Source organism: Cladophialophora bantiana, assembly GCF_000835475.1.
Source record: "Cladophialophora bantiana CBS 173.52 unplaced genomic scaffold supercont1.6, whole genome shotgun sequence".
Taxonomy (NCBI): domain Eukaryota; kingdom Fungi; phylum Ascomycota; class Eurotiomycetes; order Chaetothyriales; family Herpotrichiellaceae; genus Cladophialophora; species Cladophialophora bantiana.
In genome coordinates this window covers 1,561,599-1,575,346 of record NW_015971580.1, presented here as the reverse complement: position 1 = coordinate 1,575,346, position 13,748 = coordinate 1,561,599, and the positions used below count along the sequence as shown (strand labels likewise).

Sequence of the window (13,748 nt, the reverse complement as noted above, 5' to 3'; positions counted from 1 at the left end):
GCGGTGAGGCCTTGAGCCGTTCCGGCGACTTGACACAAGAGGAGAGCTTTTATATCGAGTGAAATTTCTCTGTCCTCAGAGGATGACCTGACCCTTGAGTAGTCTCGTGAATATCTTAACGTTCCGTATGCATCAGCTGTCGATAGAAAATCGTGATGAAGGGGAGGTCGGTTCCACAAACTGTCTATACATGGTAAAAGAGCCCGCACACCCTGTAACTGCAAAAGTGCAGTTCCCTCAAGATTAGACTTTTCAATCTTGAGGGTAAGAGTCGAGAAACTCGGTGGGATTGCTTGCAATCTTGCCCGTGCAAGATGAAGAAGTTGCTTTGGTAACAAAAGTCGAGGCTTGGGAAAATATTGTCATGTAGGGTCCGGCTGCCCAGCGACGGCATTGATCCTTGGCCCCATGGAAGCTTATACCAGCTTGCGAATGGAGAGACCGACAATTGCTCTCTATTGCGGCGAGAGTTCTGGCGCCGCGCTGAGCCATGTTGCCCAGACCTTTTGGCATTTCTCCCCGCGGCTGTAAAAGGTATGATTGAGATCCTGATAAGGCGCCACGGAACCCGCTGAAAACCGCCGTCGACATCGACACCACCGCCATCACCCGTGGATCTTCGATGTCTTGCAAGTCTTTCGCGCTGAGAACAGCACCATCCCATATTCAAGAACCTAGGCACCGAGAGTAGGGAAAAGTTGCTGCTTATTAAGAATGGCATGGGTGCAAGTCGAGCAGGATCTGCGCAATAGAATTAAGAGAGAAGATTACCGCTGCATTCAATATCTCACCATTCAGTGGGCTATCGGTTCAGCCTCGCAGCTCGAGTGACCGACACCCTGGAAAAGACCATTATGAAAGGTAAGCCAAAAAAAAAAAAACAATCAACAGTCAGGATTCCCAACTGGTCACCCACGTTAGTACTAACTGACCGGCACATGGCTTAAGTACGGCTGAGCGGACGGGAAGCCCTGCTTTCCATGTCCTATGGTCGATTGCGGGAGGTTACTGAGGAGATACAATATATATAGAGTCACTAATGAGTTGATGAAATAGGTTCGTAGTGTGATTTGCACGACAGGGGTTATTCGGGGACTCCCAGAACTAAATACTACAGTAACTACTCGGTAGATACTGCCTAGGTTACTTGCGAACGAAAAAGACGGCACTGTCTGGGAAAATAAGCTGCTACATCTGCCATTTCCTCCTCGGCCTTATCGAAGGAGGTCTTATTCTCCTCCCATATATCTCCCTTTGGCTATTTAGCGCACCCGTGAGCACCCAAGGGGAATTTTCTCGTTTAACTGCCGTCCCCCTGGGGCTTGGACCCCCCAAAAATAGGGCATTGTTGGAGGCAATTGGCTCCTAGCTAAAATGATTGTTTCCGGGAGGACAGGTTCGCGCGACATTACCACACACAGTGTTATATTGTACACAATGCAACTGGGCTGTTTCTGCACTGGCCACCGCTCAGTCCAAAAAATCTTGGCATCACCCACGTGTTCCCTTGAACTCTCCTCCTGTGAAGCCTTTCTCCACCATCAATTTGATAGCATAGTGGTGAAATCGATATTGATCCGGTGCATGCACCGGTCCCCGCTGCTCTCCTCTAGTCACTAAAACGTTATCATTGTGTAGTCGAACTGCTCAGACAGCTTCGGGATTACCATTTCTGGCGGGTTCCTTTCTCAGCCTCGCTGGATCCCCGCACGCCAATCCAACGCCGTCGCGCCCTTCAAGTCATTGCATCTCGCACCATGCGTGGCAGTGACGAAATCAGAATTCCCCAGCTTTTGAAAATGGAGGTCATGCAATGCATGTCACACGGTATCGAGGAGGTGCGATAAACCATAAACCCCCCCGGAATGTCTGTCGCATAGTCGTTCGTTGTCCATGTGTCTCTCAGTTTGTTATTAACTACATTCGATTTGCTCTGCTCATTATTATTCGGCATTCTACACCAGGTGGTGAACAGACATGGACTTGAAGGTCAAGGTCGAGTGCCATTGCCGGCTCACGTCCTTCTCCCTCTCAATCCCTTCTGACTCGCTTCCGCTGAAATCTGCACTCTGTCACTGCCACTCGTGCCGCCATTGCACTGGCCAGCTGTTTGCGACCTGGGCCGTGATCCCCACCGACTTGCCACCGAGCGTCCTCAATGGAGGGAATCTGGTCAAGTACGAATCCTCGCCGACGTGCCAGCGCTGGTTTTGCAAGCGGTGTGGCGCGAGTGTCGTCAATGTCGACAGGGGAGAGGGCCCGGAAGAGTGGGAAGTGGGCACAGGAGTGCTCTACTTTGAAGACCCCAAGCACCTGGAAGGGAAGTTGAATCGAGTGCAGCTCTGGGTTGAGGATGTCAAGGGGGATGGAGGCACGGTTGGTTGGATCAACCAGGGAAAACTAGAGGGGATGGATAGGCACTGGAAAGGACGACAGAGTAACATGGTCAATGACGACGCTGTCAGGGATCTCATGAGACGCAGAGGCGATGATCAAGACGATTGTGAACGGCTTATTGTGCAATGTCACTGCCAGAACGTCAAATTGGAAATCTCGAAGCCTTCCAACGGCCACAATGCAGGGGCCGGGAAGTTCGAAGCAAGCCTCGATGCCTGTACTTCTTGTCGGACCGTGACTGGGTTTGAAATCACCTGCTGGGCCACGGTGCCCAAGACTGTCATTGTTGCGGAACCGGATTTGGAGTCTCTGCTAGTCGATAAGGGAAGGCTAGGCTACTACAGCACATCGTCAGGGGTGAGTCGCTTTTTCTGTGTAAGGTGTGGTGCAACAGTCTTCTACTACAAGCATGACCTTGAAACGATTGATGTTGGTCTCGGACTTCTGGAGCCCAAAGTCGAGGGGGCTGTCCGAGTAGAGTCGTGGCTCGAATGGCAGAAGTATCCCAAGTGTTTGGTGTTTGAGGAAGATGCAATCGACACAGAATTTGTCAGTAATTTGAAAGAAGGCATGAGGAATTGGGAGAGGAGCTGAGCAATGATTAGCAGAGAAGTCTATCGACTTGGAAGTCGCGCTGCTAATCGGTTGTAAGACTCATTCAATTACGTGCTCGTGCTGTACAATATTTCGCCTCTGCGACCTTTTTAACTGGAAAACCTCTTCTCAGCAGCCTTCCAGTTGATGACATCCCAGATGGCGCTGAAGTACTCGGCCTTTCGGTTCTGGTATTGCAGGTAGTACTATTTCATTGTCAACGAAATCGAAGCTGGCATGGGACGGTAGGGGGTTTCTCTCACAGCATGCTCCCAAGCGTCGACACCTAGCAATGGCTTATATCGGCCGACGACGGGATCCTGATTCGCATACGTCTGGATCATGATGTTCCCGGTCTGGGTATCCTTGACCAGCCAAGCCCAACCGGAACCCTGGATGCCGGCCAAAGCAGTGTTGAACTTCTTCTTCATCTCTTCCAAGCTTCCATAGGTACTATCAATCACCTTTGCCAGTTCGCCGGAAGGAGGCTCGCCGCCGCCTGCGTTCTTGGGTGCGAGGTTCTCCCAGAACAAGGAGTGATTGAGGTGGCCACCGCCGTGAAAGTTGATCAGCGGCTGAAGAGCAATCTTTGTAGCAATATCGTCGTTGGCTTCAGCAGCAGCGTACTTATCAGCAGCATCGTTGTAAGAGTTCACGTAGGTCTGGTGATGTTTGCTGTGGTGCAGTTCCATGATCTTGCCGGATATGGCGGGCTCCAGGGCTCCATAATCGTCTGGTTAAGAGGTCAGTCTCTGGCTTTTAAGACCGAGGTGGGCTGAGGCTCTGAGCTTTTCACTTACATGCGAGGTCAGGAAGAGTAGCCTTCATCCGAACAAATGTTTTGTCGGCGGTGGTCAGGCATCGAGCAGGATTGGTGGCTGCAATAGCTCTGAGAGTGGAGGGACGGGCGACAGATCGAAACAGGGAAGCCATGCTGGTATGATTACTGTGGAAAGTGAAGCCAATTGACCGGGACAAAGCAAGATGAGACTCGTAAGAAGGGAGGAGGAGCTGGGTGGTGAGTTCCCTCCGTAGCCGATGTTTATTTGAATTGGAGACGGCGAGATGGAGCTGCACAAATTATTACATCACTGTGCCCATTCCGGAAATCCTCGTGCGAATTTCGGCCTGGTGGCCTCACCAGGTAGGCTTCACGCTGCCCAGAGTTCTTTTCCGCAGGCACATCGCAGATCACGAACCTTTGCATGTGCCACGCCACAGAACCTGCCACTGCCTGCGATATCACAAACGTGGAGATTCTCTTGCCCGATGCGAAACTCGATATACAGCCTTCACTGTGTAGTTTCGTTCCGCCACCAGATGTCCAGGCAACATGAGCGATTCTTCGGAAGACGACCAACCCTTCAACCTCCGCGACTACGATGACGAAGAATCTGACGATGAGCGACCGCACAAAAGGCGGAAGACGGCAAAGATTCTGCGGAACCGTGGGCTGGGGTTCGTCAGGTCTACAGGTCAAGAAGAGGGGCAGGGAGATGAAGACGAAGAACAAGACGTTGACGATGAAAGACCCTCCATGGGCATGGGCGCAGGCATGGGTGGCTTTCGAAGCTCCTTCAACATCGGCGAATACAACGACGAGGAAGCAAAGGCAGAAAGTGGCACTCCGCCGATGGACAGGTCTCCCCAGAGGAAATCAGAAAAAGCTCCTCGCATGGGCCCCTCAGCGTTTGGGACCGGCGGACGAATGAACAAAAACTCCTTTGCGGCGCGAATGATGGCTAAACACGGCTATGTTGAGGGTCAAGGTCTAGGAAAGTCAGGGCAAGGGATAACAGCACCCATTCAGGCCAAAGTGCTGCAAAGCCGGGCTGGTCTGGGCCAAGGCAGCAGCACACCCGAACCTCCTCGCAGAAGACAAGAAGCAGGAAAGGAAAAGACATCTTCCAAAGGCTCTACTCCTGGCACAAGCACACCGCGTATCAAGGCACCTCCCAAAGCCAAATATGCCGTCGCGGCCATCGAATCGAGGGGCCTCCACGTCCCGGAGGCCATGAAGCAAATCATTGTCGATGCAACCGGCGCCGAAGCCAAAACTGTGACCTCTTTATCAGGGTTCTCAACTCCTACGAGAGAGGCCTCACCATCCCCTGGTCTCGAAGCTGCAAAAGCTATGTCCCGCATAAGACTTCAGCTGCAGGCTTTCGCCGATGCGTGGGACTCGACAAAAGATCAAGAAAGCCATCTGGGGCAGGAAGAAATTCAGCTCGGCGCAGCGCTGACATTGCACGAAGAAGAGATCCAACGCTACAACGAAATTATCTCCGCATTCGAACGAGTCGCTGTGGACGACTCGAATGAATCTCGAGACTGGAAGTCCTCCATATCTCGCCTACAGGGCATCCAAGCCCACTCTTCTCATTACATCTCGGAGCTTTCGCTCCCTGAACTTACCGCCTCCTGCCTCGAAACACCCTTCCGGCGCGAGATGGTTGAATGGGATCCTCTTTCCGAACCCACTCATCTAGTCGATTCTCTGAAGTCGATCGATCAGTTACTCGAGATTGAAAAATCAAAGTCCTCCCGCCACCGCAAACGTACGACGTATTTTGAGTCGTTGCTCCTGTTGCACTGGTACCCGCGCATCCGTACGGCGTTGTCCAAAGATTGGGCTGTGTACGATCCAGACCCGGCGTATAATTTGATCGATGCCTGGACACCACTCCTCCCTCCCTTCCTCATTTACAAGATCCTGCATGAAACCATTATTCCTCGATTAATCGAGGCCGTCAAGCGATTCCCAAAGACCCTCGAGTCTGGCGCAGTCGGTGGTGACAGGACCAAGAAGTCTAGCAGGGCGCCGGATATGCACACCTGGCTCTTTGACTGGTGGACCCTGGTCTCTTCTGACACGCTTGACCTTGAACGTTTCCCCGAACTCAAATCCCTCGTGAAATCCAAGGTCGACGCCGAATCTTGGGCACATTGGAAACCACTGCTCGGGTCGAGAAAACCCAAGCTGCTCCCTTCGGCCACCACACCCGCTACACAACGTACGGCAGCATCTACTACGACGGGCCTTAACGAGGCGATGGAGGAGATGACGTTCAGATCTCTCGTCGAGGAATGGTGTTCCGAGCATAACCTCCTCCTGCAGACCTCGCACAAATCCGACGCGTTTGGTCGGTTGTTGTATCGATTGCAAGATGCCGAGAGACGGAATCGCGGCATATTGGTGTATTTGCAGGACGACGTCGTCTTCGGGGCGGAAGACGGAGAGCCCTATGCGTTGGATGAGCGGTTAATCGGCAAGGCGAGGGGAAAGTGAGAAAAGGTAGAATAGAAGAAGAGGGCATTCACATGCGAGGCGAGAGACCTCTCGAATGAAAGAAGACTGCTATGTAGAACAGCTCTCGCGTTAGGGGGCATTATCTACATACATGCCTAACACATGCCGAGACCAGGACTGAGTGATTGCCTAGGTATGGTAGAATGAAAGAATACGAATGGGTTCTCCCCGCGAAATCCAAGTCTAGAAAAAGGACCTTTCTCTCCCCTTTTATCTTCTTTCGTTTCCGAATGGAGAATGCGTTAAATCGAGCGCTTCTAGATTCCGCCGTCACTGTCTATGTGTGTGTGCTTAGCTAGCTAGGCCCCGGAAAGAACTCGCATGCCCACAATGGCAGTGACAACATCAACAGCATTAACAAACATCGTCACCGTTTCGCGCAGCAAGGGCTTGCCGTCAACCCACGCCAAGCTGTGATCCGAGATAAAGGAGAAGAGGGCACCGGACGAGGTGGTGTAGATTGATTGTAAACTGGCTGGCTGTATCCAACAACTGCAAAGACAGAGAGATGTGTACACCACTTTTATCTTTCCCAACAAAAAAATAGATCCTTGGCCATCATTATCATCCGTCCGGTCGAGAAATATGTCAGCCAGCCCCCTCTCTATTTGTCTCTCACAGTTTGCTCTCTCTCGCTTTCTCCCCTCGCGGAAGTCTGTTGTCTTCTGCCACCTGTTCTTCTCCCTCCAGCTGCCTGTCCACCCTCGAGTCATGTCTGGTTTGATTTAACCTCCCGTCTTTTCATTCTTGCCTTACATGCAAGCGGCGCCGTCAATGCCGATGATCTTGCCGTTCACCCATTCGCCATCCTGCGAGGCCAGGAAGCAAGTGACGCGGGCAACATCGATGGGCATACCGACACGGTTCATGGGGGACCAGGTGGCGGCGTACTCGTCCACCTGATCATCGGTCAAGTTCATGCCGTTGGGGATGTACTCTCGGCAGACGGCGTGGTACATGTCAGTCTTGATACCGCCGGGGGCGACGGCGTTGACGGTGATCTTCTTGTCACCGCAGTCGATGGCCATGCAGCGGACAAAGGTCTCGATGGCGCCCTTGGAGCCCGAGTAGACGGTGTGCTTGGGTACGCCCTTGGCCTGGCCGGTGATGGAGCCCATCAAGATAATGCGGCCACCGACCTCGAGGTTCTTGTATGCCTCACGAGCCACGAAGAATTGGCCTCGGGTGTTGATGTTGAAGACACGGTCGAACTCTTCTTCGGTGACGTCCTTCAAGTGTCCGAAGGAAACGACGCCCGAGTTCGAGACCACAATGTCCAACTTGCCGAAGTGCTTCTTGGCCTGAGCGAACATGTCGACGATCTGGGAGACGTCTGAAACGTTGGCCTGGACGGCAATCGAGTCGCGACCGAGGGCCTTGATCTCAGCGACAAGCTCGTCGGCGGCTTTGGAGGAGTTGGCATAATTGACCACAACATCGGCGCCACGGCGGGCGAGTTCGAGTGCAGTCTCACGCCCCATACCTCGCCCTGTATTGTGATCATTCTGTTAGCTTTTCTCCTTTCTTTTGTTTCTTTCGTTCTCATCTTTTTGGGGGAAATGCGGGCTTTGGTGGGAGAGGCGGTGAAGGGCCAGGTCGCCGAATCTTTTTCTCAAAGGGCTGCTGCTCGCAGTCTTGGAACTGGACTCGATCGCCTCTTTCTGGACGTACCTGATCCTGTCACAAGGGCAACTTTGCCAGTGAGGAGGTAGCTGGGGACGGGCTGGTCGACGGCAGGTGCAGAGCCATTGGCAAGTCTGGTCGAGTTTCGTTTAGACATGGTGGAAGCGGTGTGGGTGTGTTCGTCTAAGAACTGTTCAATGGGCAGGAGAGAAGTATCCAAAAGGCGTGCAAGAGATGCTAGGGGAGGACGAAGGCGATATGTACAGACTCAGAGAAGGAGGGAGCGAGTCGAGGGAAAAAAAGGTGAGTTTTATTGAGAGGTCACGGTGTTAGGATAAGGGGTGGTGATTGTTTGTGCCCCCCTCGCTCGTTCGCTCCGTCCCTCCTCCACCAAAAAGTTCAATTGGGAATATTATTTTTAACAGTCCATCAGCCGCAGCTAATGCTCTGAGTGGGGGGCGGCGATCGGCCTAGTTGGCTTAGCGGCCACTAACGAGTGACGCTCAGGGCCTCAGTGTCTGCCAGGGGGCCAACGCGGAGGGGCGCTTGTCACTGGCTCACGGGGATTGTCAGGTTCGAACGAGTGGGTAGAGGGGCATTTAACCACCAACTACCCAAGTACTGTCTCCTAGAGGGTGCCTAGGGGCTCTGGGCACTAACACATAGCCACAGGGGGGTACCGAAAAGGTGTCCTGGTGTCCAGGTGGCCCTTCTGTGTTGGGCTGGCTCTATGAGATCTTTCACCGCCCCCGGCTTCCGGGTTCCAGAGCCTGACTGACTGTCAACTCACTGATGGGGTCATTGGGGGCCCTTCTTCTTCTTCCCCTCTCCCTTCCACTCTTTCACTTCTTCCTCCATCTTCACTTTCTCCTTTCTCTTCTCCGTCACCGTTGAACTCTGCCGGACTCTGGCTCTTGCACAAGGGGGGTTGGTGACTACCAAAGGCCCTTGTTCCGCATTCAGAGACTCATTCAATCGAAGCTCCCGACCACAATGCCTTCTCCGGTTGCATGGTGCGCCCCTCGGTGGCCTCCCACGCCTCGGGCCCGGACTAAGTCTAGTTCTGTGGCTGTTGGCGAGTCGGCAGCTTTGCACGATTCAGGGGACCACCGAAGGGCCCGTTTGGCAAGAAGAGAGATAGCACTAATGGACATTCGTCGATCTTTGCGCCTTGTTTAGTTTGCACGAACGCGCATCCAAACGTTGTTATTTGGTACATGAATACGACTGCGTACAAGTCCTTCAGTCATTGAGATTGCAGTCTTTGCGAACTTACTCGTAGATGCGTGGTCTTGTGTTTTCCTTTGGTTTCATTTCCATCCCTACATCCCTACCGAGTACACGGAGGTAGAGATAGAGACAAGCTCGGAGATTTCTCTTCCCTCGTTCTCAGCATCTAGTAGCAGGTCTAGGCCCTCGTCACCCCGAGATGAGAGTCCCGGTACGCCTGCCGCTAAAGGGGTCCGCTTCGTTCTTGGTCTTATCAGCCTGGTCCCTGGTGTTGAAGGCGTAAACACTACATACATAGTAACTACAAACCGTACGTACTATCTATGCACGAAGTACGGAGTGCCTGGACCTGGACCTGGACCTCCGCCCAGGGAGGGTATCCGCGTTGGAAACAAAAATTAAAAATTAAAAATAATAAAAACAAAAATAAAAATAAATGTTATTGTTCTCCCCCGGTCTGCACGAAAAACCTACTCCCACACACACACATATGTACTGGTAGAACAACAATAGTTCTCCTCCTCGGCCTTCATCCGCGTACGCATACCGTACCGTCGCCCTTTTTTCGCGCGCCGTGCCATGAGCGATGTGCGTTGCTTGCTTGGTCCGGATGTGCGCGCACATACAGGGGCCCCTTTTTCCAGATTTCCACGCAAAGTCCGCCGCGACGTTCAGCATTGCCTTGGTACCTAGCGAGTCCATCTTAGTCTGTTGGTGTGCCTGGAGCCTCGTGGCGGACGCCGGTGTGAAGGAAGAAAAAGGGGTTCCGAAAGCGGAGTTGTTGAACTCCGGCGCTAAAATAAACACACTAGTGGAACTTTAAAGGGGCATCCCACGTGCCATCCACGTGATTAGGGCGCCAGTGTTCGACCTCTCCTTTGCGTTGAGCGCTTATGTTATCATTGCTGGCTCCTCCCCAACGCGGTTTGATATTCGAGCTGCCATCCGTCACTGTATCCAATTATCACCTTAGCGAGAGCATTCTGGAATCCTCGACCGCGACTCTGATCATCTTTTTCACTTCGGCTTTCCAATTGCTCTCGCGCCACTTCTCCCACCGCCCAAACCCTTCATCGACCTCCAAGTTCAACGTTTCATAACCTTCCTTGATAACTTTCTGAATCGCTGCCGGCGACTGATGTGTCTTTTTGCCGTGTTGTACTTTCAACAGTTCATGGTAATGAGAGGAAACGCTAATCAGCGCCTCAACCGATCGCTCCAGGGTATCGGATTGTGAACTTCCGTCGCAATACGCTTGCTTGAACCTGTGTAAAACATCGTTTGCCTCGATGAGCTTGTAGAAAAAGTCGTCAAAACTGGATGGATCTGGCAGGAACCCGTCACCCTTCGACAAACAAAACGCAGCTAGACTTGCGAGCGTCGCACACACGTCTTGCCGAATATCCCTGACATGTTTGAGGTCGCTGGCATACTGCGTCAGAAACCGCATCAATGACAAGAGCGAGCCCCATATGTATGCCCAATTGTGCTGAAGCCGCGTCTTGGTCTGTTCGAGGTGTGTCACTATACGTAAGATAATGCCCAATGCAAGGCCGTACAGGCGGACATCCAGCCTCTTTCTCAAGTTGTGGCTAAGGATGTCTGTGCATATGTCCAAAATGGCTGCTGCAGGGATCCTTGCAGATGTGACCAAAGGAAGATGAGGTGGCCTTTGACGGCATAGTCGAAACAAGGCTTTAGAATCCGCCGAGCAAATTCCTTTGGCCAACACCGCATCTTCGACAATTATCCTGATGGAGAGCAGACACAAGACGGCATATGTCGATTGTCGCGGCCCACGGTAGGCATGATGCGAGATATATGAGGTCATGGACAGGAAAGCAGAAAATGGCGCCTCCTTATCTTTCTCGGTTGGCAGATTCAAGAGATTGGCAGCAAATAACTTGTTTGCTTGGGTGAAAGAGTACAGCGAAAGGATACAAGAGGCATCCTCCCCAGGCAGGGAAAGAAGCAAAGCCTTTGCTTCCTCCTCCGATGGAGGCGCTGGTTTCTTTGCGTCAGTTGACAATGACCGAAGTCCGACCATAACAAGTGTCGAGTTCAAACTCCATGGTGCAGGATAGTCATCCTGAACAGAGACGTATTGGTCACGTATAATTACACATGCATTGGCGAAATTGCGAACCAAAAGTCGAATTGTTTCCTCGTTGACGAAATCCTCCAGCCGGTTCTGGTACACATTCTGAGCCTCAAATTTGTTGTAACTGGACAGTATGCCGATAACGATGAACGCCTTGAGGCTGGTGGTGGGAAGTTCGGGAGTGTCATGGACATACTGGATTCCGAATGAGCGAGACTCTCGCTCCCACGGTACGTGCTTACCTTCATCAACGCCGAGAACAGATCACGGTGCATGAAATAAGTGACAAGACTTGTGTGGAACCCGCCAGCAACCAGGGCGAGGACGGTATCAAGAGATTTGCTTCGCAAAGAGTCTTTGCCCGCCTGTCGGATAATTGATTCGAGGGTATGGACGAGGTCTGACATCAATCTGTCAATGGTGTCCAGCCCAGCAAGTACTTCGATGACGTCGGTATTAGGATTGGTGTACTTTTTGGTAAAGACAGCGCATAAGAAGGCTGTCAGATTCTTCAAGAGGTCAAATTCAACCCTTTGAGGAGAAAAATACAGGGAGCAACGTACGTCGAAGGCGTTTTCGTTCTGCGGGAAAGCTCCTGAGCCTGCTTCGGCGATGGCACGCTTGAAGAATAGTCGCATCTGAGCCTGTTTATCCGTTAGGTGTGAGAAATGAGCGAATGCCAGCGTGAGAGCTGACTATACTTGCATATGGACCAAATCAAAAGCAGTCATGGGCTCGAGAATGTCATAGAGCCCTTGCTTGTCAGGCTTGAGCAGGAAGAACTCCCGCCAAAACCCTTCAGAAGGGACCGATTCATCAGCATCCTCGTTTGCAAGGACGTTGAAGAGGTGAAGATAAAGCTGGATGATTTTAGGTTCAAAGGAATCAGGCCTCGATTGCTGGGTCAGGGGCATCTCCATGACGATAGCAGACGTTCAGAACTGGGACCGCAATCTGAGTTCATACTCCTGAATCAAGGCAGTGACCGTATTATGGCTGGAAAGGGAATGACTGGAGGCTGTGAACGCAATGCGGCTCGTGTATGATGGATGAAAAGCTGAACAAACGGCGACGCTGACGAGGCTTAGCCATGTAAATGTGATCGCGATTCGGCCCAAAGGGTATGGACGCCAGTGGCAGAAATGCAGGAAGTATTTTCTCTTGGATGAAAGACTCACAGTTAGCACCTTTTTGGAGCCCCGATCTTCATTTCTCACCTACATCTGCATTGGGCACTTAACAGACAAAGCATATCAGAAAAAGAAAAGGAGATGGATTATCAGTGTCACGTTATTCATGTCACGTTATCGGTCACGTGGTGATTGAAATCAATCAATGCCGATTGGCTGGTCACCAGAGCGAACTCGGCTGACAAACTCAGAGAATGACGGAACTTTCTGCTTCTGTCCTAAAACTGCGCCTCCATCCTCGACCTGAATTCTGGGATTCTCTCTATCTGTGCTATAGCTTTCTCTCATTATTGAAAGAGTGGACACCCGCTGACACACCTCTGCAATGTCGGCGACACATCTTGTCCCGACAACGTCGTCATCGGTTATCTTCTTTCGTGCCCTGGCGATTGTCTCGACCGCCCGATCATGCCCTCATCATGCCTTCAGAACCTTCTCCTCCAGTATAGCCAGCCAACAATCATCAAAGCGAGAGTTATACACTACGCCTTCTTACCAGCCTCATACTCTGCCCACCGACTTCCCTCTACTTCCTAGAAACACCGGCATTCCCGACACCTCAATCGCTGGACCCAAACCACAACTGAAGGACACGAGACAAGACCAGGGAAACGCGGCACCGCAGAACAAGTTGGATGAAACTGCAAGTATAAGTGTACCAGAAAGAGTAGCACAGAAGTCAAAGCCGGTGCAGACGCCGCAGCCCGAGCAATCCAAATCAGCGAAACCCCGGCGAAGCAAATTACGGCCGCGGAAAGCCGCCATGTCGATAACACCCAATGCACTAGTCCATCTACGCGAACTCCTAGACCAGCCAGATCCCAAAATGATCAGAGTCGGTGTCAAGAATCGTGGCTGCTCGGGTCTTGCGTATCATCTGGAGTATGTGGATAAGCCTGCCGCTTTTGACGAAGTCGTGGAGCAAGATGGAGTTAAAGTGTTGATTGACAGCAAAGCGCTCTTTAGTATCATTGGCAGTGAGATGGACTGGCAGGAAGACAAACTGAGTGCTAGATTTATTTTCAAGAATCCCAACATCACAGAGCAATGCGGCTGTGGCGAGTCATTCAGCGTTTCATGATAGACACATGTGTCAAATGCGCCGGATTCAACAGGACGTATTTACAAAGGGCTAATACGCCAATGGAAGAAACGAACTTGTACAGCCAATATCTATCCCTTAGAGAGCAGCACCGGGAATCATTAGCGGCCCTAGTATACACCTTTTTCATAATCAATTACTCGAACATCGTCGAACCTGGGGCCGTTTTTCTTGACGAATGCTTGATGGACTGGATCCTTG

At 51.8% G+C, this 13,748-nt stretch overlaps 6 protein-coding genes and 1 non-coding gene across 7 annotated transcripts; 3 read left to right on the top strand and 4 right to left on the bottom strand.

Moving 5' to 3' along the window:
• Positions 1–879: 879 nt before the first annotated feature.
• On the bottom strand, positions 880–995 carry Z519_04883. The gene has a single exon (XR_001677171.1). It is a non-coding gene; the product is annotated as a 5S ribosomal RNA (ribosomal RNA).
• Positions 996–1,977: 982 nt separating this feature from the next.
• Z519_04882 (uncharacterized protein) lies at positions 1,978–2,991 on the top strand (the record flags this gene model as incomplete). Its single annotated transcript, XM_016762626.1, has 1 exon — positions 1,978–2,991. One exon carries the CDS (start codon positions 1,978–1,980, stop codon positions 2,989–2,991), a length of 1,014 nt encoding a protein of 337 aa, XP_016621573.1.
• A 110-nt stretch (positions 2,992–3,101) lies between these two features.
• On the bottom strand, positions 3,102–3,924 carry Z519_04881 (uncharacterized protein; the record flags this gene model as incomplete). Its single annotated transcript, XM_016762625.1, has 3 exons — positions 3,102–3,197; positions 3,255–3,724; positions 3,792–3,924. The coding sequence occupies 3 exons, from the start codon at positions 3,922–3,924 to the stop codon at positions 3,102–3,104; spliced, it is 699 nt and encodes a 232-aa protein (XP_016621572.1).
• A 400-nt stretch (positions 3,925–4,324) lies between these two features.
• Z519_04880 (uncharacterized protein) lies at positions 4,325–6,280 on the top strand (the record flags this gene model as incomplete). Its single annotated transcript, XM_016762624.1, has 1 exon — positions 4,325–6,280. One exon carries the CDS (start codon positions 4,325–4,327, stop codon positions 6,278–6,280), a length of 1,956 nt encoding a protein of 651 aa, XP_016621571.1.
• A 773-nt stretch (positions 6,281–7,053) lies between these two features.
• Z519_04879 (trihydroxynaphthalene reductase) lies at positions 7,054–8,081 on the bottom strand (the record flags this gene model as incomplete). Its single annotated transcript, XM_016762623.1, has 2 exons — positions 7,054–7,790; positions 7,973–8,081. The coding sequence occupies 2 exons, from the start codon at positions 8,079–8,081 to the stop codon at positions 7,054–7,056; spliced, it is 846 nt and encodes a 281-aa protein (XP_016621570.1).
• A 2,037-nt stretch (positions 8,082–10,118) lies between these two features.
• Z519_04878 (uncharacterized protein) lies at positions 10,119–12,175 on the bottom strand (the record flags this gene model as incomplete). The annotated part of the gene is made up of 4 exons (XM_016762622.1): positions 10,119–11,450; positions 11,498–11,764; positions 11,819–11,899; positions 11,957–12,175. The coding sequence occupies 4 exons, from the start codon at positions 12,173–12,175 to the stop codon at positions 10,119–10,121; spliced, it is 1,899 nt and encodes a 632-aa protein (XP_016621569.1).
• Positions 12,176–12,770: 595 nt separating this feature from the next.
• On the top strand, positions 12,771–13,526 carry Z519_04877 (uncharacterized protein; the record flags this gene model as incomplete). The annotated part of the gene is made up of 1 exon (XM_016762621.1): positions 12,771–13,526. One exon carries the CDS (start codon positions 12,771–12,773, stop codon positions 13,524–13,526), a length of 756 nt encoding a protein of 251 aa, XP_016621568.1.
• Between the last annotated feature and the right edge of the window lie 222 nt (positions 13,527–13,748).